At 49.9% G+C, this 24,768-nt stretch overlaps 1 protein-coding gene across 15 annotated transcripts in view; it reads left to right on the top strand.

Moving 5' to 3' along the window:
* The window catches only part of Rimbp2 (RIMS binding protein 2), a 191,720-nt gene that overhangs the window by 144,687 nt on the left and 22,265 nt on the right, over positions 1-24,768 (top strand). For 10 of the 15 annotated variants that reach the window (XM_052755503.1, XM_052755506.1, XM_052755505.1 and 7 more), the window contains 9 exons: positions 875-1,011; positions 2,583-2,659; positions 4,079-4,188; positions 7,233-8,045; positions 15,057-15,208; positions 16,927-17,382; positions 18,734-18,880; positions 20,448-20,606; positions 22,944-23,654. In XM_052755503.1, the coding sequence (XP_052611463.1) occupies positions 875-1,011; positions 2,583-2,659; positions 4,079-4,188; positions 7,233-8,045; positions 15,057-15,208; positions 16,927-17,382; positions 18,734-18,880; positions 20,448-20,606; positions 22,944-23,654 (2,762 nt within the window). Of the gene's footprint in view, positions 1-874; positions 1,012-2,582; positions 2,660-4,078; positions 4,272-7,232; positions 8,046-15,056; positions 15,209-16,926; positions 17,383-18,733; positions 18,881-20,447; positions 20,607-22,943; positions 23,655-24,768 lie in introns of those variants that run through there. The other 5 variants (XM_052755516.1, XM_052755519.1, XM_052755517.1 and 2 more) reach the window with 3 other exon arrangements.

Genomic DNA, 24,768 nt, shown 5'->3' with positions numbered 1-24,768 from the left:
TGGGCAGTTCAGGAAGAGGCTGAATGCCCCAGGCAAGAGACATGCTGACAAGGCAGCAGAGGATACCAGGGAATGTCACACCATACTTCATGTTTGGACCCTGATTTCAAGAGTATGGCTTCAGAGTTCAGATCAAGCCATCCTGGGCCAGTGTGCTCTAGGCCTGGCCTCAGTAACACACTGTGAGGATAGGGTTCAGGGACCTGCTTTGGTACTGAGAAACCTCCTATCAAGTAATTTCTAGCTAGAAACTTGTTAATTGGACAAGTTGGAACTTTGTTGTTTTTGTTGTTATTGTTATTGTTAAAGTGACAATAGACTTCAACGTAAACCTGTATAAGCAGGAAGGTAATTATCATCCAAGAGGGGAAGAGCTAGAGTGTAGCTTCAGGTACAGCTTCACTCAGGTACCTTTGATGATGTCACAGGAGGTCCAGACTCCGCCTCTCCATAGTATAGTGCCCAGCTCTATGGGCACACTCTCTTCTTTCATGTTCTTTCTTATTCCCAGTGTCAGAAAGGCTGTGGGGTCCCTGGGCCTCACAGCCTCTCAATTTCAAGCGAACAGAAGGGAAAGACTTCGTGCTCAGGATGTTCTAACCCTCTCTGATTGAACCTTCTTATGTCTCATGTTACATGTCATCACTGAGCCCTCAGCACAGCTATGCTGTCCCTTACATGTCACTGCCAAGCCTTCAAGACAGCTACCCATGATGATCCAGTCCAAGGCTGCAGTGAGCCAGCCTGAGGTGACGAGGACATTAGTGGACCCCACATGGACAGCAGAGAGAGGAAAGTGCAGGGGAGGCAAATAGCTAGCATGCTGATCTGATGGCCTATCTCCTTCCCCCATCCACTCCTGTGTCCTGGCCAGGTCACGAGGGCCCCACCGGACACTACTCTGTGATTGGTGACTATATCCCATTGTCTGGGGACAAGCTGGAGCCTCCATGTGTGAAGCCCTCCTTCCTGTTACGATCCAGCAGCCCAAGATGCAGATTTGAGTCCGAGGTGAGTCCCACATAGCCAGCTCCAGAGTATCTGGGAGGATGTCTGTGCCCCGCCCCTCCATCCTTCCTTCCATGGAGGGGTGGGGCATAGACATCCTCCCATACCCTTCTCCTTTCTCCCACTCATCCAGGTCCTCCTTCATTTCCATTAATTTTTCTACACCCATCCTTAGTGAATCACCATGTGTCAGGAAGTAGGGATCTACTGTTTACAGGCAGAGGAGACCCTGGATATTATGGGGGATGCAATGGATATTATGGAGGATACAGGTGGTGGGAGGACACAGCACCCCATCACTATCTGGACAGCTAAGTCCTGATGAGGGTTCTGGAGACAGCAGAACAGGCTGTGTGGACTTGTGAATGGACAGGGAGGAGCTGTGATGCCGGGAGGGCTGAGAAGCCAGGGGTTGGTTTGGTTGGCTGAGCCGGGAGGTGATGGAGGTGGGGATAGGTATGGCTTTGGGTCCTTGAATAGCACTAACCTCTGTGGAAGTCACACAGGGTGATGCTGGAGGGCCCCCAGGAAGGAGTGGCATGACTTGATTGACATCATGAAGGACCACTCTGCCTTCTACACAGAGAAAGGATGGGAGGGGAACTTGCCTTCCCTAGGACACTATTACTCAGTCTCCCTATTATCTGAGACTGAGTAATAGTGTCCTTATTGCAGGGGCATATGACCTCTGAGAAAAGGCTACCTGTCCCTGGGATTATTGCAGTAGGGACTCTGGTGGCAGTGTCCTTCAGTTCTGCAGACACCGAGACTGCAGGGTGGAGGGAGGAAATGAGAGGATTCCTATTTTTTCCTTTCTTGTGGGTCTCCTTGGTTTACTGAATGCCATTGGAGATGGCAAATGGGGTCCTCCATAGCAAGAGCCCTCTGGAAGCAGAGGGTGTGGTCACCTCTTGTGGGAGCCCACAAAGGTTTCCTAGTGAGATCGGAGCTTGCTTTGCACAGCAGGGCTGCATAAGGGGATGGATTGACCACGTGTGTGGTTACCAGGTGTTTGGAAGGGTCTGCACTTGGCTGTGCTGGGGGGAGATCTGTTGCTCCACCCCTTAGCATTCCTTTAAAAGCTCGTTAGAAGAGACAAAAGGGGCTGGTGGGTTTTGAGCCAGGCTCTTCTGAAGTTATCCTAGGTTTCTATCTGTCTCTCTCCTCTATATTTCTATCTAAATATTTCTCACTTTTCTCTGCTCAAGAGTACCCTGGGGGGAAAAAGTGGGGGCAGGCCCCCCAACCTCTGTCTTCTACAAGCTACTTGGCATGACACTCAAGTATCTTAGGCTACAGTCTGGGGGGTTCACCCGAGTCTCTGCTGATGTTCAGGCTAGGATTCCAGCAGAGGTCTGTGGAGGTGGTTCCCAGTTCATGCAAGTTTCATACACTGGGCTACTTTCCCAATGAAGCCCAGTGAGGCTACAGGCAGATTTCCTGAATGTCACCAGGGAAGGTGTCGTGTCACTGTGTGTGTGTGTGTGTGTGTGTGTGTGTGTGTGTGTGTGTGGTGAGGGGGACATGCAGCCTTTAGTCTTACTAACTGTAAACCACAATCACTGCCCTCACAGATGGACAATGACCGGAACTCTAACAACTCCAAGCAAAGCAGCTCGGGGAAGGTGCACCTGTGTGTCGCCCGGTACAGGTAGGGATGCAACACCCCACCCCCACCCTGAATGCTGGGGCAGGAGAGGCAGGCGAGAGGCAGCGAGTGCACAGGATGAGACCATACTCCCCAGAGCTGCTGTGATTCGGTGTCTCAAGCTGAGCACCCAGGGGCTTGCTCCCTCACAGCTCCAGAGGTCAGCAGCTGAATTAAGGTGCCCCAGAGCCTGGGCGAGGGTCTTGGGTCCTTCTCAGGTTCTGGTGGCCCCACTGTCCTTGACTTGTTGCCATATCTCTCTAGTCTCTATCCCCACCTTCCTATGGCTTCTCTTCAACATGTGTTCCCATGTTTCATGCATTAATGTCCACCCTGGCCAACGTGATATCCCCTCACCTGGGTGCCATGTACAGGGACCTCTTGGTAAATGAGGCTACATTCACAGAAGGGGTGGAGCTGAGACTTGTGACAGATCTTTATAGGGGGATACCATTCAACCCACGACAAGTGGCAAACAGAATATCACAGGACAGACCATGCCCAGAGCCTCCATCGACGCCTCCCGATCCCCACCTTCCATTATCTTGCTGAAATCTCAGGCATCGTATCTTAGAAGTACTCAGTGGAGCAGACCGTTGATCAACAAATACAGTTTCTAGAATTTTTTTTTTCTTGGTGGAAGTGTGGGAAGGTATGTCATAAGGACATTTGATAGGACACTGAATACATTTATTAGTCAGGAGTTAGAAGCAGTGTCTACATCTGACATTAGAAAAGCCGTTCCATAAAGTTTGGTGACCTCAACAGTGGAATACTATACTTAAACTAAAAAGGCAACAGCAGACTTCATGAGGTAGAAATATAGTACTCCACATTGTAAGGTGAAAAAAAAAAAAAGGTAAGAAGTGTGTATAATGCTGTTCTACCTGTCAGTTAATACCTATTTAGAGGCGACATAATTGGGCTGGAGAGATGGCTCAGCTGTAAAGAGCACTCAATACCCTTCCAGAGGACGCAGGTTCAATTCCAAGCACCCACATCAGGCAGCTCACAATTGCCTGTAACTCCAGCTCAAAGGGATCCAGTGCCCTCTTCTGGCTTCCACAGACACTGCACACGCACGTGCACACATACACACAAAAGAAATAAATCATAAAAAAATAAAAGCAACAGCATTCATTTTGTTCATGGTAACTCATTAATTTGGAAATGTGTAGGTCCGGTGAAAGAGACACATGGGAACGAGATGTCTAGACAAAATGTCCTCGGATTCAAAGGGTTCTCAGTGGCTTCAGAATTACCTTTAACCATTGGTGTGAGCTAGCCAGAGGCGGCTTGAGAGGAGACACAGGATCTCACTAATATGAGTTGTGGCACCATTTGAATGAAACAGGTGTGAGGGACCACATGCTGCCAGACCATGGCCAGGGCCACTAACATGCAAACGGTTTCTTCCCACAGTTACAACCCCTTTGATGGGCCCAATGAGAACCCGGAAGCTGAGCTGCCTCTCACGGCGGGAAAGTACCTCTACGTCTATGGGGACATGGATGAGGATGGGTTCTATGAAGGTCTGTGGATGCACTGCGGTTGGTGGGCACTGGCTCGTTCCAGGCAGAAGACCAGCCTGCCCGGGCCCTGGGAGATATGCCAGGTTCCCACATGTTCCTGGCTGCTAGTTCTCTGTTCTGTCCCTCTCTATCCCCAGAGGTCCCAGTCTCCCTCTGTGATGATTGCCATGACAGTGGAGCTGGCTTTCCAAGTGTTAATGGTAATAGATGGCTGGCACTTGGGAGCCTTGAGTGTTCATTTTGGCGGAGCTCCTGGGCAGCTGCATGCCGACAGGCTGATGGATGCTTACAGTGACCTCTCATTATCCATGGGGAACAGGTCCACACTCAATCTCAAGGATGCTTGAGTCTTTTTTAAAATCATGAGGTGTTTGCACATAGCCTGGGTGCCTCCTCCTGTGCACTGGGACTTCATCCTAGATGGCTTCTAACACACACAAACGAATATACCTGCCCACGGTGATCAGACTATAGCCTCAGTACATGCTCTATACAGATGAACTTATTTTTTTTAAGATCTTTTCCATAGTCTGAGGATGAGACTGGTGGACACTAAGGGCCACTGTGTCCCCAAAGTGCCCATCTGTGTCCTCTATGGTGGAGCCATCATGTGACTTCACTGAGTGTGACTTCCCCGTTATCAGGGGCCTCAAGACTCTTGTTAACTCAGGGGTTCAGCCTTATATCTTGACATACCCTTCCCATTCTATGCACCCCTAGAATTTAGAGAAAGGAATGGGGCTCTGTCAACCCAGAAGGCCTAGGTTTTGTTGTCTTTTAACCCGACAACAGTGCTACTGCCCACAATCAGCTTTCTGGTTTTATTTTATTTTAATTTTATGCATATGGGTATTTTGCCTGCACGTATGTCTGTGCACCACATGTGTGCAGTGCCTGTGGAGGCCTGAAGAGGGCATCAGATCCCCTGAAACTAGAGTTACAGATGGTTGTGAGTTATGGTGTGGGTGTTAGGAATTGAACCCAGGTCCCCTGGACAAGCAGCCCATGCTCTTAAGCACTGAGCCATCTCTCTAGACCCTGCTTTCTGATTCTAGATGGGAGCCATCCATCCCCCGGCCCTTCTGAACTGTGGGAAAGCCTGGTCTTGTCCTAGTCTCCTGAGCAGGAGGGACATTTGTCGAGCTAGTTTTCTCTTGCATGAGCTTGGGTTGCTTCTCAGAGTGCACGGGAGCTCTGGGACTCACTTTCTGGATGTCTGCTTATGGGAATTTGCATCGCTCCTGTGACATCATAAGCCGAGGCCAAGTGAGTGGGCAGCCCTTTTTCCCTGAATGCACAGCTCCAGCAGATCTCACCTTAGGGCCAGCAGAATGCCCAGCTCCACTGCCAGATGACCTGGTTGACATCCCTGAAGCTTTCCCATCATGCACTGTACCCACCTAAAGGCTCCAAGGGCTTCACTCAAAGGGGTTCCCAACTCAGGCTTTTATGGTCTGTGTGACAGTAGGACTTGCTTCTATTCTCTGTGCCCCAGTCTTTCCCATGGCAGGATGGTGATGGCAACAACACTCACTTTTCTCTGTCTGGGAAGATGGATTGGATGCCAGGAAGTGCTTGGAGCGTAGCCTTGTACATGGTCATTGCTCAGGAAATGTTAGATACTGTCATCATCAACCCTCCCATCACCACCATCATCATTACCCTGATCACCGCCATCTCCAGTGCCACCACCATCATGGTTTCCATCAACATCACCATCACCACTGTCATAAGCACCATCATCACCATTATCAATCACCATCATTGTCATCACCACCATCATCATCATGATGATTATGTTATCATTACCACCACTATCATTATTATCACCATTACCAACACCAACATTATCATCAACAACATTACCATCTCATCGTCACTATCATACTCTCATTATTACCACCACCACCACCATCATCACCATCACCAACACTATCACCTCCATCATTATTGTTACCAACATCATTACCATCATCACTTCCATGTGCCAGACTGTATTTGGTGCAAAGGATTGACTGCCTCAAGACCCATACCCTAAGTAGAGGTTCGGAACAGAACACAAATCCTAATTTGTCCTCTATCTGCCATGTCACAGATCCTCCAAGGCAGGGGGATCCAGGTAGGAAAAAAATCCAATGGTCATGGTGCCCCAGCCTCCTGGGGTCACCTGGCTTCACTTGGGAGGTGTGCTGTGACAAATGGTCTTGCGTGTGTGTGTGTGTGTGTGTGTGTGTGTGTGTGTGTGTGTGTGTGTGTGTGTGTGTGTGTGTGCTGGAGTCCCCAGCACCTCTACAAGGTCTCTTTTGGCAAGTTCTGCTGCTAGCATTCATTTGAGCCCCATTAATCCAAGAGCATGCATGAACGCATGCACGCACACACGCACACACGCACACACGCACACACACAGAGAGAGAGAGAGAGAGAGAGAGAGAGAGAGAGAGAGAGAGAGAGAGAGAGAGAGTTTGACTGCCTCCCAGAATAATAAAGGCCACCCACTGCAATAAAAGCAACCTGTATAGCATTTGCTTATACCACACAACTCAATGACAACTCTGCTTATCTCTGACACTTTGACAACCAATCCAGTGTTTTTATTTCCCATCAGGTGGATGTTAGGAACATAAGTGGTCCAGTGATGTACCCAGTAAGGAGCCACCTTTAAATCCCTAGTCACCTGATTATATGATCAAAAAACGATAGGCATTTGTTAATCTCCAAAAGCCATGGATTTGACAGTTTTGTTTATCCTGACATTTATTGAGTACCAACTGCGTTCTGGGGGTTTCCAGTGCTGGGCACTCAGTCAACATGAGCTTTAATCCCCATTGAACAGCGTCCTTGTTACCAGTGTGTACTTGGTGTGTATGTCCAGATTCTCATAGGGCTGATTGAGGAAATCAAACTTGGTGATGGATGGGGTTACTGCAGACAGAGGGTATGGAGGGGACAGGTATGTGAACTCCTAAGATGCCTTGCTATGTGCCAGTGCTGTGGGGCCTCGGGTCATGGGGACAGTGAGTAACCTCTGTTCTTGTATCCAACAGGGGAGCTGCTGGATGGGCAGAGGGGCTTAGTGCCCTCCAACTTTGTGGATTTTATCCAGGACAATGAGTCACGGTTGGCTGGTACTCTGGGGAGTGAGCAGGACCAGAACTTTCTCAACCATTCTGGCATCAGCCTGGATCGTGACAGCATCCTTCACCTTCCCTCCCCAACTCACGTGGACTCGGGCATCACTGACAGTGGTGGGGGGACTCTGGACATGAACATCGACGACATCGGAGAAGACATTGTGCCTTACCCTAGGAAAATCACCCTTATCAAACAGCTTGCCAAAAGTGTCATCGTGGGCTGGGAGCCCCCCACTGTGCCGCCTGGCTGGGGCACCGTGAGCAGTTACAACGTGCTGGTAGACAAGGAGACACGTATGAGCCTCCCCCTGGGGAGGAGAACCAAGGCACTAATCGAGAAACTTAACACAGCCGCCTGCACCTACCGTATCTCCGTGCAGTGCGTCACGAGCCGGGGCAACTCCGATGAGCTGCAATGCACGCTGCTGGTGGGCAAGGATGTAGTAGTGGCGCCATCCCAGCTGCGCGTGGACAACATCACACAGATCTCTGCCCAGCTCTCCTGGCTGCCCACCAACAGTAACTACAGCCATGTCATCTTCCTCAATGAGGAGGAACTGGACATCGTGAAGGCAGCCAGGTACAAGTACCAGTTCTTCAACCTCAGGCCTAATATGGCTTACAAGGTGAAGGTCTTGGCCCAGCCCCACCAGATGCCCTGGCAGCTGCCGCTGGAGCAGAGGGAGAAGAAGGAGGCCTGTGTGGAGTTCTCCACGCTGCCTGCAGGTGAGCCATTTCTTCATGGCGGGGGGGGGGGGGGGCGTCTATAAGGAAAGGATGCTAGGGCTCACCCTGCATGGGTAGGGAAAGGCAAGAGGAGGTGACCATGGGAGTCTGTATTATCCTTGAAGACCCCCCTCCAAGTCCCCTGGGAAATTCAGAGCATGGGTGCCTGTTCATGAGTTTAGAGTTGGCTCTTGGATAGCATTTGGGGACGGGCCCTTAGCGCTTGATCTGTCAGGGGCTGTACTGTAATAGACAGGAGGGGAATGAGGCCACCTCTGGGACTGGAAAGCCACACTTTATACCTCATACCTCCTGCAACAACGCAAGAGGAATCATGAGTTGAAGAGCCCATGCTTCTGATCCGGTCCCTTCTTTCTTGGTTTTGGTTATAAATAAATCCTTGCCGATGGACCGTACAAAAGATGAAGCAGTCTGTTGAAGCGGCTACAGGACACACCTGTCTCTCTCCTCTACCTTCTTGGCTGTAACTGGGAGAGAGTGTGCCGTCTTTCACCTTCTCCAATACTCTTGGGGACAGGGCACATCGGGCTTCTGGAGGTCTCCAGACAAGACCATATGCTCTTATGTTAGTGAGCTGCTGCCTCAGGCTCCTGGAGTGTTTGTGATATTAGTGGCTGCTGTGTGCATCCTGGTAGGTTTCTGAGGCAAAGGCAGCCCACACAAGTACAGGGCACACACATGCACATATACACTTGAGGGTGTTTGTATGTCCAAGAGAAGAATAAAAGACTAGATGGTGTCCTGTCAACTCGCTGTGACTATCTTCAGAAAGAAGACGAGAAAATATGTCATGAAAACTTGGTCCCATCCATGTACAGGTCCCTGGTTAAGGGCCGATGTCAAGAAGTGCCCATTGGCCCTGTTACCCTGGGACTGTTTTTGTGACCTGCCTAGGAGGGATGTTCTGGAATTAAGGGTGAAATGAGTACCAAGTAAAGGAAGTGCTTGGTGAGAGAGGAGGAGAATGTTCCAGTTAGTATCTTCCCATGCAGCTATGAGTCCTTTACTTGCAACAGAGTTCTGATCTAAAAAAGCCTTGCCACTGGTTCACGGTTCCTGCCAATCACCATTGATTGCCTTGTTGCTGGCTTCTGGCTGTGATGAATGAAAACTGCGGAATTGTTTATTGTTGGCCATTGGTTGCAGGAACTCTGTAACTATGTGTTCTAGTCACCTTTAACTGTCAACTTGACACAGCCTAGAATCATGTGGGAGGAGAGCCTTGAGGAGCTGCTTAGACCAGGCTGGTCTATGGGCGTGTCTGTGGGAGATTGTCTTGGTTGTTAATTGATGTAAGAGGGCCTCGCCCACTGTACAAGGCACCATTCCCTAGGCAGGTAGCCATAGGCTGTGTAGGAGAACTAGCTGAGTGTGAGCCAAAGAGCCAGCCAGTGATCAGTGTTCCCCCATGGCTTCTGCATCAACTTCCTGCTTGAGTTCCTGCCATGAATTCTGTCAGTGGTGAGATGTGACCTAGAAATATAAGCCAAATAAACTCTTTCCTTACCCAAGTTGGGTTTTATTGTCAGTGGTTTAATCACAACTACAGAAAGGAAACTAGAACATTGCTCTTCATCAGGGTTCAACACTTCCTTTCTCTCACTAGTGTCCCCAGAGTTTTAACAATATTGAATTAAATTTTAATCTTGATAATCTCTCCATCTATCAAGTCATGATTATTCTTTATTCAGTTAATGTGGTGATTATGCTACTTTTGAATATTAAATAACTACACACTTCTAGGGTTCCACTTGGTGTTTATGGGTGGATGAGCCTTGTTTTTAAATGGTTTGTTTTATTTTCAATTATTAGTATGCGTGTGTGTGTGTGTGTGTGTGTGTGTACACATGTGTGTTTGTATGGGTATGTGTAACACAAATCTTAAAAGATCTTATTATTAAATAAAAATCCAGAGCCAAATATTGGGGTGAAAGCTGAAAGATCAGAGGGATAGAACAAGCCACAAGTTCTTAACCACAAGGAAATCCTCAGCCCAAGAGAGAGCTACTTCCTGTATACTCACACCTAATATGCCTTTCTATGCCCTGCCATCTTCCTCTCTCGGCTCAGCTACATCACTTCCTCTTTCTACCCAGCTCTATCACTTCCTGTCTGTCCGTATAGACCTCCAGACCTCTATGGCTAACTAGTACTGGGATTAAAGGCATGTACCACCACACCTGGCTCTGTTCCCAGCGTGGCCTTGAGCTCACAGAGATCCAGACCAGATCTCTGCCTCCAGAATGCCAGGATTAAAGGTGTGTGCTACCACTGCCTGACCTCTGTGTTTACTATAGTGGCTGGCTTTGTCCTCCGATCCTCAGGCAGGCTTTATTTGTTAGAGCACAGATAAAATATCACCACAGGTGTGTGAGCCATGTGTGTGCAATTATCCAAGGATGCTAGAAGGGGGCATGAGATCTGAAGAAGCTGGTAGTTCAGGTGATTGAGAGCCACCTGATGTGATACTGGGAACTGGACCCGGTCCTCTGGAAGAGCAGCAGGTGCTCTTAACCACTGAGCCATCTCTCCAACTTCATCGGGGATTTTCCCATCCATGTTCACAAAGGATATTCACGTACAGTTTTCTTGTAATGTCCTTTGGTTTGGGTACCAGGCCTCTGCTGGGCTCATGTGGTGACTATGAGTCACCTGCAAGTGCCTATGCAGGGTTTGTTTTTTTTTTTTTGTGGCATCACTATTATCTCCCGTTAACATTAGAGAGATACAGTGGAAGCCACACAGACCCATTGTTTTTTTCAAAGAACTGTTGCAAGTTTCAGGTTTAAGGGAGTTAAGAGATGCAGGGTAATTTAGCTTTTGTCTCTTCTCACTTGTCAGTTAGGGTTAAGTACATCTTTTTCTTTAAGTTTATGATATAATTACATCATCCTTCCCTTTCCTGCCTTCAAACCATCCCACATATCCCTCCCTACTCTTTTTTCAAATCCGTAGTCTCTATTCTCCATTAATTGCTGTTTCATGTTACATGTTATACACACACAGAGACATGTATATGTATATATATGTGCATATACACACACATCCTAAATATGACCTGATCAGTCTGTATAATGTTACTTGTATGTATGTTTTCAGGGCCAACCATTTGGCATTGGATAACCAATTGGTGTGCTCGTCTCTGGGGAGACTCTTTCTCTGACTCTCAGTGTTCCTGAGTTACCTGTAGTTCTTTGTGTAGAGTTGAGGCCTTATGGGCCAAGTGTGGGCATTCAAGGAATTTCCCTCCAGAGTCTCACTCAATAGTGCCAGCTGGTCTGGAACTCTTAGGAGATCCTCCTGCCTCTGCTTCTCTAGTGCTGGGATTAAAGATGGGCGACACCATGCTCAGCCATATTATCCTATAACCATCTTTGGATCCACAGTCATGTCTCCTCTTGAATTCCTGTTGGAAATGTATGCTGTCTCACTTTTGTGATGGGAATTGCAATGCATTTGTTACTTCATCGATGGATTCCAAGCTGAAGCTTTTGGCTTGGCTGAGTTCTGTTTTTCATGGCCTTCTATCACATTGTCCTTCTGTTGATTTTGGGCTTTACCTTGCTCTTCTGTTTTGGCTCATGTTTTTGAGATGAGATTGAGATAAACAACTGGAAACTGTTGTTTTCTAATATAAATATTTAGACACACAAACCTGTTTGTTATGTACCCACAGCTCTCAACATGTTCTCTTTCGATGTTGTTAAGTGTATTCTGGTTACCCAGGTAGAATCTTCATAACTCTAGTTATGAATAGGCTAGTTAGTTTCCAAATATTTGATGGTTAAAAGAGAAAGCACACTACTATTATTGGTTTCCAATTTAATTGTTTCAGGGTTGGGCACAGTTTCTTGTGTGAGTCCATCGATAATGAAATCTGCTGTATGGATATTGTCTGCCCTGGTATATATTCCTGGTATATTTCAAAGCAATATGTGCCCTGTGCTTCTGCAGAACACTGATCATGGTCACATAAAAGGCCTTTTTCAGTGCTTCATGTTCTCACTGGGTTTTGTTTTTTGACCTATCTGTTACAGACAACAACTGTTTTTCACTTTGGTTTTGGCTTTATGTATTTTGGGGTTTATTTATTAGTTGCATACATATTTGAAAGTGTGAGCTCACCCCAACGACATTTTCTCATAATCAATAACCCCTCCTGTCTCTGACGGTCTTTAGGTCTATTTTGTCTGATGCTCATGTGGTTGTTAGCTTTCTTAAGCTAGAATCTACACATCCTCTTTTCCAACATTTGCTTTCAAATTCTCTGAGTCCTTATACTTTAAGCTGACCTCTTATGAGTAACATGCCGTAGGATCTTTGAGTTGCCATCGCCTGATAACCTCTGCTTTTTAACCAGAATGTCTCTCTGTTTTACTTTCATCATTGGTAAGACTTAAGTCCACATTTCTGCTCTTCTTCACCTGTCCTGTCTGCCCTTTACATTGTTGCTAACCTCTTCCTGCTTTCTTTTGAGTTAACTATTTTTTAAAACATGTTTAGTATTTGGTCCTTCATAAATGCGCACAATATGTTCTGATCAAATCTACCCCAGCCACCCTCTCACACACACACACACACACACACATACCACAGTGTTTCCAGACACAGGTTGACTATTTTTTATACTTTATTCTCTTTCTACAATTGACTTTTGGAGGGAGGGAATAACACACAATATTACTTTTTAGAAATTAATTTTTATACACATATATACAACATACTATAAATTGCCTTAAATTACAGCATAATTCCTTTTATCCTCTTTTGATTTTTGTTTCCATATGCTCTACCTTCACACATGCTGCGTTTAAACGCCTGTTCTATACAGTCTGCAGAATAATTACCAGAGCTGCGTGTTCGATTTTGAATGACTTTGTTAAGTAGATAGCCGGCAGATAGAAACCCAGACAGGTAGAAACACCCGTCAAACTGGACACTTAGAATATCCAGGCAAGAAACCTGGAGAAGCTGGATTGAGGGAAGAACAAAGGTAAGTTCTTCAAACCAAGGGCTTGCAAGCATCCAGCAGAAATCAACTGGGGAAACTGAGGCAGGAGTTCCAGGTTGAGTTTTCTCTCTGTGTTTGAGCCCCCCCCCCCCAGCCTCTCTCTCTCTCTCTTTCTCCTCAGACATTTTTTATACTGTAGGATAAACAGTAAATGTTGCTGGAAATGGCTCATCTTCCACTTGTTCATAAGGCACAGTGCCCTTGATCCCCTGGCTATTTTCAGTTTTTCTCTCTCCTCCCTGTTACAGAGACAGGGCCAGCTTGATCCACAGGGGGATTTTAAGGAGGTCTTCAGCCAAACATGCTGGGATCCGAGATCATGGCGAGCAACCCCACTTCCAGAACCAATTTCTTCGCTCAGACAGCTCGTGACACTTCACGGCCCCCCCAGTACATTGCTTTTTCTCTTCATCCAAATAATGCTTTCTTCGAAGGATTTTAGAAAATGGCCTTTTTTTATTTCCTAATGTAACTGCCACTGGCATTATACTTTAGCCTCCCTTTCTGCAGCCCGAGTTTCTACCTGTTCTCACCTCCTTTTAACCCCGGTGAGTTTCCTTTAGGATTCCTTATGGCTTTTGTTTATCTAAGATAGCTCACTATTTGCTCCCTTGTTCAAATATATTTTCTGGTGGAATCGAGTTCTGGATGATGTGTTTCTCTGAGGATGCCCTTCCACCTTCGGGTGACCTGTCATTGTCTCTGTGGAGAGTCAGCAGTCCCTCCTGCCGTCACCTTCAGAGTGCTTCTCAGAGAAGGGCTTTGGCTTTTCAAGCTCATTCTAAACACACCTTCCTTAGACAAAGGTCACGCATGAGCCACCAGGGAAAAATGGACTCTGATCCAGGCTGAGTTTCTGAGACCTTAGTAACAGTAGAATAATACGGACCTGTGCCAGCAGGCCACAGGTACACGCTGGAGTGAAGGATCCAGCTTCTAACACTGAGCAGCAGAATGACTCTTCTGAGCCTTAGTTTCTTATTTACAAAATGATGTTGGAGATGTCATTTATAATATCATTATGAAATGATGTAGAAAAGTCCCAGGACTCTGGTGAGGGCCAAGTAATACAAAGCATGGAAAGTGCATAGGATGGCTGGCATGTGGACATTCCCCAATGAGTGGTATACCCTCTTCTGGGATGCCTTGGCCAGGTCTGTGACAGGTATGGCTTTCCTCTTGAGCTCATGAGTACATTCCTTGCAAAATAAAGCCATCTGGATTCTCAGTCAAGAAGAGATGGGAAATTCTACCCCAAGTCTGGAGGAAAAAATGTTATGTACCTGGTGTTCTGAGGGCAGATGGACTATACCCTACAGCCACTGGAATGGCTTGGAGACCTGGCCAGTACTTACCTATTACCTGAGTTAGTGGCTCTAGACACATTTTTTTCCCTAAGACTCAATGAGCATGGTTCATGTGGTGTTAACCCACAAGGAAACCACCAGTCTAGACCCTTGCAATATCTGGATCAGACTGGACTTTTTTGACGTGAGTTTCCCCAGGTTCATAGTGTGGTCTGATGGGTGGTATGAGGTCAAAGGTTGCTGTCTCTAGAGTTTGATGATGAGGATGAAGAGAGAGTGGGTAACAGCCCGGAGGAGAAGGAGTAAGAGAGGTGTGTCAGAGGTATCTTTCCTCTGGAGCCATCTAAGGCTGCTTGGCTTCCAAGTCCCTTAGCAGAGGGAGCTCCATTTAAATGGAGCATAAGAGCAGGCTTCTCAGAGGCAAAGTGGGGGCCCCTTCCTGGATGCAGGTGAATACACACCAGGTCTGGGGAGCAGCACGGCGTGCCTAGGCATCTAACGGGATGCTTGCCTTCACTATCTACAGTTTCCTGTTAGCTTTCTCTCCTCTGCTTTCCTCTCCGCTCTTCCTTGTCAACCGTACAGATGGCTCCATCCCCAGGTGTGACAGAGCAAGTGAAGAAAGGCCCAAGGACCGTGCTCTGACTGCATCTGTCCCTTCTCTCCTTCCAGGCCCCCCGGCCCCACCACAAGATGTCATCGTCCAAGCTGGGGCCACAGCCGCCACGGTTCAGGTCTCCTGGAAGCCCCCTGCGCTGACTCCCGCTGGGCTGTCCAATGGAGCCAACGTCACGGGATACGGCGTGTATGCCAAAGGGCAGAGGGTGAGTGAGCATGGGGTGTGAGGCTCTACCCTGCAGGGGTAGGCTTAGGGAGGGAGGAGGGGACAGATGCCCAGGGGAGGATTTGAGGGTCTTCCAGCTCCAAGTCTCCACCAGCCTTCATGAGATCCCAGCTGGGTCTTCATTCTGGGGTTGTCTGCCACAAGTCAGAGTGAGGAAGTTCCATTCTATTTTGGTTCCTACCTGGGTCCAGTGTATTTGGTGGACTTATTGAGGCAACTCCATGTAGTTAAAAGGGAGGTTTATTTGGGGGTTTTTACTTAAAACAAGTAAAGGGATAGGTTACAGGGTCCGGGAGAGGTGAGGTGCAGTCCAGCGGTGTTCTCCGGAGAATTCTGCTCCGCCTACCAACCAGCATCCAAAATTACCAGGAACCAAGAGAGCCGACACATCCGGATCTTGGGTCTTAAGGGATCCTGTCTCAGCCCCATCTCAGGGGCAGACCATAGGTAGGCATGACAGTTACCGGAAGCCTCAGTGGAGGTAGTACTTCCAAGTCAAAGCTGGAACAGCTAACCACTACACCAGTATCCTTTCTCCCTCCCTCACCCCTGCCCTGTTCCACGCAACATTGACACATCACCTCTGAATTCACCAGCATCAGGCTCCCAGGCAGTGATTGGCTTGCCAGTTTCAACAGACTACCTGTTCGCAAGTTAAAACCCACCTAGGCAATCTTCCATTTGCAGGTGACCAGACCTGGACTCTGAGAAATAGCTGCATCTCTGGTGTCCCCAAGTGGAAAATCCACCATCTTAGCCTGCCGCCGGTTCTGCACGTGCAGCAGAAATCCTACCCCAAGGAAGTCTTTAGAAAGCTTCTGTTTATCTGTTCACTGTTGTCTTCGTCAGTGTTCTTTATCACTGTGAAGGGACACCAGGACCACAGCAACTGTTATACAGGAAAACATCTCATTGGGGCTGGCTTACAGTTCAGAGGTTTGGTCCATTATCCCGCCATCATGTTGGGAAGCATGGCGGCACATAGGCAGACATGGTGCTGGAGAGATAGCTGAGAGTTCTACAGTAGGATCTGCAGGCAGCAGGAAGAGAGAGAGAGAGAGAGAGAGAGAGAGAGAAACTGGTCCTGGCTTGAGCATCTGAAACCCAAAAAAACCCACCCTTAGTGACACACTTTCTCTAACAAGGCCACACCTTCTAATAATGCCACTCCCTGGTGACCAAGCATTCATACATATGAGCCTATGGGGGCCATTCCTATTCAAGCCACCACAACTGTTGCCACACCATTCTTCCCTCTGGTGACAGTTTGGGCTGCTGGACTTGGGTATGAGGTCCCCAGCCATTTCTCCCATGATTCACCTCTCGCAGGCCGCAAGCTTTCCCAGCGCAGGCTCCATGGTCTCGAAGGGCAGGTTTCACACACATCCAGGAAGTCCACTTGCTCTACCCCCTCCTTCCCTCCCTCCAGCTGTGGCCATAAGCAAGGTCACCTTCAGAGTCCTGTGGACCCCTGCATCTGATCTAGAGATGGAGGAAGAAGGCTATGCTTTGTTGCTCTCACAGCTACCTGAGTCCTGGGCTCCCGGAGACTCTGGCTTGGCTAGCTCTGTGAGTGACTTGAGCCAGATGCTGGACTCAAGATAGAAGGCTTTTCCTGCCAGGCACCTGGCTTCAGCAGAGGCCACTGCTGGGTCACCACGTGCTGACAGCCTGTGACATGGCTTTCTCTGTGTGCAGGTGGCTGAGGTCATCGCTCCCACAGCAGACGGCACGGCGGTGGAGCTGGTCCGGCTGCGAAGCCTGGAGGCCAAGGCCGTGAGTGTGCGCACCCTGTCTGCACAGGGAGAGTCCATGGATTCTGCCCTCGCTGCCATCCCCCCTGACCTCCTGGTGCCTCCAGCCCCCCACCCGAGGACTGCTCCCCCACCAAAGCCATTAGCAAGTGACCTGGATACCAAAGACCAACACCTGGGTCCCCACGTCAAAGTGGACGAGCCCTGGGAGCAGAGCCGGCCACCCGGCCCTATGCATGGCCACATGTTGGAACCACCTGACATGCATAGCTCTGGCCCGGGCAGAAGGTCACCCTCACCCAGCCGGATCCTCCCTCAGCCACAAGGAGCCCCCGTGTCCACTACCGTTGCCAAGGCCATGGCCCGGGAGGCTGCACAGAGGGTGGCCGAAAGTAGCAGGGTAAGTTGTATCTTCCTAGCAGGTTGGTTCCTGTACTCTTGGGGTGGGATATGACCTGTCCCTTTGCCTGGCCGATAGAGGCAGATCTACCAGAGAGTACTCCAGACTTCAGCCTAGGACTGTTGTCCTGAACCAGGCAGGGCCTGTTCTTTTACTACAACATCCCAGTCTGAGTATATATGTGTGTATGTTGGGGATAGGGGCTTTTGATACTATGGAGATTAAGTAAGGTTAGAACACGCTCTCAAAGTGAGCAATGAGATATGCACTACTAAGTTGCCTATCGGGTACCCCTCCCCACCAGGCCTGGGAAGTAAGATCCAGGACTGAACTGGCCCAGGACCTTCCCATCTCTCCCAGGTAGCCACCTACCAGATGCCCAGATGTTTGGGGCAAGCTCGAGTTTCTCCACCAAGGAGGCAGCGGGACGTACTGGCAGGACCTTCTTAGTGTCAGGTAGCTTTGTGGGTCTCACCAGGATAGCGACCCCTGGGAATGTCTGCCAAGGCTGGGGCATCCTCCTCCTGGGGCCCAGATCAGGAAAGTGAGGATACATGGCCAAGGGTCAGCATTGGAGTTGCAGGTGCCTGGGAGGATGTTTCTACCACATGTTCAGCCCCGTGTAGCTCCACGAGAGAGCTCCCCTGACCCCAGGGCCCCAGAACCTTTTAGGAAACTAGAACATCAGATTGTCTGTGGCATCTGGTTTGTTCAACAGTGGCCACTGATACTTACAACACATACTCATGAACTTGAGGCCTCTGCTTGAAGGGTGCACTGAGGCTCGGGGAGGCTGCAGCCAGGCCTGCGTTGAAATCACTGAGGGATGCTTATGGTTAAGAGATGCTTATGGGGCAGAGGATCCCAGTACAGCTTCAGAGTGGATCCTGGAGAGCCCAGTGACTGTTAGGCTGGGCCAGAGACCCTTCCTGGGTTCCTGCTTCAATGTCATGATCACTGTGCAAATTAAAGCCAGGCAAGGCAAGCAGTGGAGGAAGAAGCTTCCACTGAGGTCTGTGGTTCCCTCCAGTGAATCTCAGGGTGATTCAGATCTCATAAAGAGGAGACTCAGGGGAAGAGCTGGTCCTGGGAGCCTGGACCTCAAGGGAGCCAACCTTCAGAAGCAGCCTAGAGTCACGGTCTTAAGGGGTCACGGCCCAGCATATTTCATGCATCTGCCCTGGGGGAGGTTGCAGGACTCCGTGTGTGAGAGGCCTCTCTGGGGTACCCCTGGGGATCTCCTTGCCCTTCTCAGCATTTGAGGCCGGGGATAACAACAGTGTGTGCTCCTGGGGTCCCCTCCAACCCTTTCCCACACGCCTGCTCATCTCGGTCCTTTTCTCTTTCCAAGTTAGAGAAAAGGAGCCTCTTTCTGGAGCGGAGCAGTGCTGGGCAATATGCCAACTCAGACGAGGAGGATGGCTATGCCTCCCCTGAGGTCAAGAGGAGGGGCACCTCTGTGGACGACTTCCTGAAAGGGTCGGAGCTGGGCAAGCAGGTGAGCACGCGTACCCCTGCATCAGCCCTCGGCTGCCAGGGTCTTTAGCTGGATGCATAGGAGTTTGGAGTTATGAAGACATTGCCCATGTGTTCATATATGCATGTATGTGCCCACACATCAGAGTGTTTATGTATGCACATGAATTTGTGTATGCCCTTGTGTCTATCTGATATGTGCATATGTGTGTGTGTATGTATGTGCCTGTATATAAGTGTGTATGGTGTGTGTATGTGTTCCTGTTTGTGTATGTGCATGCCTCTGTGTGTACCTGTGTACATGAATATGTACATGTATGTGTTCTCATGTGTGGACATGTGAAAACGTGTTCCTCTGTGTCTATGTGGGTGCACGTGTGTGTGTGTTTTATTCATGTCTGTGTATGCGTGTCTACTTGTCTGATATGAATGTGCCTAAGTATGTTTATTCACGTGTTCATATGTGAGTACATGTGACTGAATTCCTACGATCATTGTGTACGTGTTTATTTGCACTTGTGTATAGAGATGTGTGTGCATGTGTTTGTGGACATGTATATGGATGTCAGCATATGTTCCTATGCATCTATGTGTCTCTGTATGAGTATGTGTATTGTGATGAGTGTGCATGTAAGCATGTTCCTATGTGTGTTCTTTTTTTTTTTTCCGAGACAGGGTTTCTCTGTGTAGCTTTGCACCTTTCCTGGAACTCACTCTGTAGACCAGGCTGGCCTTGAACTCACAGAGATCCACCTGACTCTGCCTCCCGGGTGCTGGGATTAAAGGCGTGCGCCACAACCACCGGCCCTATGTGTGTTCTTATATGTGGACATATATATGCACATGAGCATGTATCTGTGTGCGCCTGTACATACATATGCACGTTTGTTTGCTTTATGACGGTTCTTTTAAAAGCCTCGGTGTACCCCGTGTGACCACTTGCCCTGTCATGTCCTCTTGTGTGACACTGTAGAGACATGTACACATGAGTGCCCTAGCCCTCAGCCATCTGAACTGGCATTGTTGGGCTTGAGCCTTTGTTCGGCTAGTGATGGTACCGAAGTGACAGGTTGGAAGTTGAGCATCATATGATGTGATGTATCAACACTGCTTGCTCTGTCTCCTCCAGAGTCCAGGATCCTCGTGCCTGTCAGAGTGGCGTGCCCCATGCTGTCCCCTCTCTGCTGCTTAAGCAAAGTTGTATCTGGCTTTGTTTGCATACACTGTGCCCACATGGGCTCGTTACACGGGTTCTAAAAGTTGGCAAATACAAGTCCAGGACTCAGGGAGGGTAGCCTGGGAGCCTGTGGCATGTGCAAGATGTCCTATCCGGAGCTGGAGAGATAGCTCAGTGGTTAAGGATAGCTCTTTCAGAGGAGCCAGGTTGGATTCCCAGCACCTACATGGTGGCTCATGATTGTCCGTAACTCCAGTTCCAGGGGAGCCAATGGCTTCTTCTGACCTCCACAGGCACTAGGCACACATGCAGTGTCCAGACATATATGCAGGTAAAAACACCCACTACACATAAAAATAAAAAGAAATAAATCGAAAAAAGAAGTCCCATCTATGTTCCTTTTTGACCACAGCCGCACTGTTGCCATGGAGATGATTACCACACAGAGAGCAGCCGGGGGTCAGACCTGTCGGACATCATGGAGGAGGATGAGGAGGAGCTGTACTCAGAGATGCAGCTGGAGGATGGGGGCCGGCGCCGGCCCAGTGGTACCTCTCACAACGCCCTCAAGGTGAGCACTGCGCTCATGACCGGGTGCCCCGAATCTGGGGGATGCTCCCTTCCGCCCCTTTGCTGGGATTGTTTCACGAGTGTGTTCAGGAGTTACGTGCTGCTCCTGTCTGCCTTGCCAAGAGGGCTGGGTACTCGGGGGGATCCACTTGGAACCCCTGGACACAGCCGCACTGCAGTGGGAATAGAATTATAAGCAACAAAACTAGCCTCAGCCTTACATGCTCACATAGCAGGTGCAGCTTCTGGGTTAGTACTGAACCAGCAGTTCGGGGCTGGGCCACACATTCCTGTGTAAGGGGAGGAATCCATGGTGGGCTAGAGCCATGCAGCGGAGGCCAGAGGAGGCCTCGGACAGCACACTCCTGGGTCCATCACCGGAGCCCCATACCAGGAGAGAGTCCATACCATCCACTACTGGAGGTCTGAGATGGAAGGGTGGCTACTTCATGAGAATGGGGGTGGGGGTGGGGTGAAGCCTGCAGGGCTTATTTCTGCAGGTGGGCATCATCTTGTACTATGATGGGCAGACGATAATGTGTATTACTGCAGTCTGCTCAGGGCCTCTATGGGGATCATATGGATGTTTTCCCCATAAAAGTCCTTGCAGGGGCTTTGGGGACCTCCATGTGGTCCGGCATGGTTCCCTGTGCCCCTCCCCCAGTGGGTCCCACACAGGCCTCTTCTGAACCGGAGACTCCTCCTACCTGCCCCAGGCCATGTTCCAGAGCAAGAGTCACCTTGGAAGCGTTCATGGGTGGGTCAGGGAAAGGCATACACCTGTGCCTTCCACCTTCCAGACACTTCTCTGGACAGGGGAAGATATCTAGAAGCTGCCTCTCAGGAACTGCTTAACAAAGGAAGGGCCAGCAAGGGTGTTGCAAAGCTGGGGGGCGGGAGGTTGCCCATGTAGCTCCCACCCTCTTACAAACAGCCCAGCAGTGTCCTAGAGGAAGTGGGATCAGGGTAGCCACAGGTGTATACTGCTCACCCACCAGGCTTCTTATGGGTGTGGGTTTCAAGGTTCTCCTAATAAACTGCCAGGGGCAGTTGGGGGCTGTGGCCACATTAGACCCATAGTCCCATATTACAGTGACTGGCTAAGCCAAGCCAGGTTTTCCTGGAGGGACCAGGGCACATGACTCTTCATCTCCAACTGGCCCAGCTCACCTGCCTACCCCGTATTACCCTCTCTTTCAGTTATCATCCTTCACCTTCATAGTGCTCACCACACCTGAGCCAAACATCCTTGAATGTGGCGCGATAAAGGAGAAAGATCCATGAGTTAGTAGATCCGGGGCCCACCCACTCGTGGGCAGTGTCAGATGCATGCAGTAGACGGTAATAGGAGGAAACAACCTTCCCACGTGGTCCGAGGTGTCCACAGACCGGCGAGGGCAGCTGGCAAGGCCATCACGAGCACCCATCATAAGATGCACCCCCCAGATTTCAGCAGGGGATGAGAGCAGCTTTCCTCGAATCAGTCAAATCTCCCCAAAGGAGAGTATAGAGCAGGCAGGGGTTGGCACCAAAAGATGCTTCTCGGAAAGAGACAGAGGCTGATGGCTGGAGCTGGCAGGGAATGGTGCACATGGAGACGTTGGCTAAAGCCGGAATGCAGGAGGGTTGGCGTAGTAACCTCAAGAGTGGTCAGCTCTGGGCCAGGTGCTGAGACCAGATGGGCCAGGTGTGATAAATAAATAAATAAATCTCAGGTGCAGAGGCAGAAGATCTTGGTCCTTTGTAGGTACCAAGTAGGCACTGGGTCTGTTAAGGCAACGTTCATCAGAACACAGGTGTGCTTTAAAGGAATCTGGCTATTGCTTTAGCTAAGGGAAAGGTGGATGGCTGGGGTGCCAATGCTGGGAAGGGAGCAGTCCACAGGACTGGACAGGGACACTGTGGGGCCACCTCCAGCTACGCTGGACACTCAATGGCAGCTGTCCCCAGGCTGCAGGGAATCAGCCACAGTGGCAGACAAATTCCTCCACTACTCTGGGTAACTCATCAGCATAGGAGCAGGAAAGGGCCTGGGAGCATTGTGCTCTCCCTTCTGGTCCACCCTTTCTCCCTCTGGCTCACCCGCATGGCGTCTGCTCCTGACGTCCCGCTGGCTCATCTGTGTGCTGCCCCTCACCTCCTGCTCGGCACCCACCACGTGGCCCATTTGCTCCATCCCAGAGCCCCAGCAGGCATGCCGAAGGTCCCCATGAGCAAAGGCTGCCTCATGCTGCCCCCCTGCCTCCCTGCCAAGACTAATTCTGTGTGTGTTTTCTCTTCTTCCTCTACCGCCTCATGTCTGGTCATACACCGCTCTCTCACACATGCTGTCCCCAAGGAATGCCATAAGGCTAGGAGCTTGGAAGGTGCTTTCCTGGAGCAGCCCGAGTTCCCCCAACAGCCCCACCGCAGTAAGAGACTGTTCAGTATCCCTGAGGTAGCTGAGGAGGACACGGAGCATGGCGAGCCGCTGCTCAGGCAGGGCATGGGGTCCTCCAGAGCCAGGGCCTTGTTGGCCATGCAGCGTGGGCCAGCGCGGTCCTGTTGGGGACATCCAGTCCTACAGGGATCCTGGCTCCCTGCAGAGCACAGGGGCCCGGGCATCCATATGGAGGATCTCTTTCTGGAAGACAGAGGTTGTCGGTTCAGCCGCTCGGCCACCAGGAGCCCGGACAGTGGTTTGGACTGTGGCAGTGAGGAGGAAGAGTCTCGATTTAGTTTCAGGAGCACCTCCATCAAATGCAGTCCAGGCCCTGGTCACTGTCCCTGTAGGAGAAGCCCGAGGCCCCTACTGGCCCGGAGGCGGACGCTGACCCGACAGAGCAGCATCGAAGAGGACTTTGGGGAGCAGGTGGACCCCAGTGACGTCATCAGGAGCGATGACCCCCAGCTCAGCCCGGAGAGGCCCGTGCCCAGGAGGGATGGCTGGGACGAGGCCAGCGACCACGAAGATTTTCGGGGTGTCTGGAGGAAAAGCCCAGCCATGCCCGACAGTAGGGCAGCTGAGCGGCTTGCACAGCCTCCTCCCCGAGTGGCAGACGGCCCTTTGGTGTGTCAAGTAACCATCCTCCCCTGCGCGCGCGCTTGCCAAACCAATCCGAGCTCATTCTTTTGTTGGTTTTGCCTTTGGTTCGGGTTGCGGAGTGCATCCGGGGACTCTCTGGGCCGCTCTTCTCTTTGGTTCTCCCCGCATTTTTTTTGATTTCTTCAGTCCCATTTGCTTCCCAGTTGCTTGACCATCCCGAAGGGTTTCTTGCTTTGGAGTTGACACTCTCCCCCCACAGAATCAGCGATGGTTACGGCTGCTTTACTTAAAGGACAACTGAATCTAAGTTTTAATTAAGGGTTAGCTGAACTGCTGCATATCTAGAACTCGGGAAACACACATCCCTCCCCTCACCCCCTCCACACACACACACAAAATGATCCTTAGGGACTCAAGGAGGATGCTGGTATGATCAAAGGCTTTTTGTCCTTGTTGTTTTGGCTTTTTAAGTTTTTCTTTTTCCTTTTGGCTTTCATCTATAACTGTCTAAAAATATGGAGAATAACCAGGGAAGAAACTCATTTTTTTTATAAATTGTTTCTAAGGTCTTACTCACCCCCCAGTCTTTTTTCCCTCTCTGTGTCTACCACACAGCAAGGGTTCATCCAAGGCTTCATACAGCTCTGTAATTGTATCCTTTCTACAACGTCTGCCCCCTGCTGTGCTCACTGTCCTTGGGCACACAGGTGGGCCACCAGCATGGCGGCAAGCCTCCTTCTGAGCTGCTCACTCTGGGATGTGTCCACGCCAGGCACTGCCTGTACCCCATGGTGTCCGCCCAGTCTCACCCATGGCTATCGGCTCAGACACCTTGGCTCCTGTGTCCTGGGAATGGCCTCCACCAGCCTGATTCCTTGTGATCTGCTTCCTTTCAGTCAGTTCTGACTCCTAGTCCAAATGAGAGGTAGACATCTCTAGACAGGAGGTCTGTTCAGGCCCAGGTTAACCACGGAGCATGATCAAAGCTGATAGCATGCAGACACTGCCCTCTGAGTGTCCGGAACCCACCATACCCCTTCTGTCTGTGATGGACTTTGGGAACTATGGCAGTGGATCTCCGCTAGTGTCACATTTGGGGGTGGGATAACAAAACCAGAAGACTTATCTGCAATGGCGC

Source organism: Peromyscus californicus, unplaced genomic scaffold (genome assembly GCF_007827085.1).
Source record: "Peromyscus californicus insignis strain IS unplaced genomic scaffold, ASM782708v3 Scaffold_2__1_contigs__length_46816999, whole genome shotgun sequence".
NCBI classification, from domain to species: Eukaryota; Metazoa; Chordata; class Mammalia; order Rodentia; family Cricetidae; genus Peromyscus; species Peromyscus californicus.
This window is presented reverse-complemented; position numbering and strand designations above follow the sequence as displayed.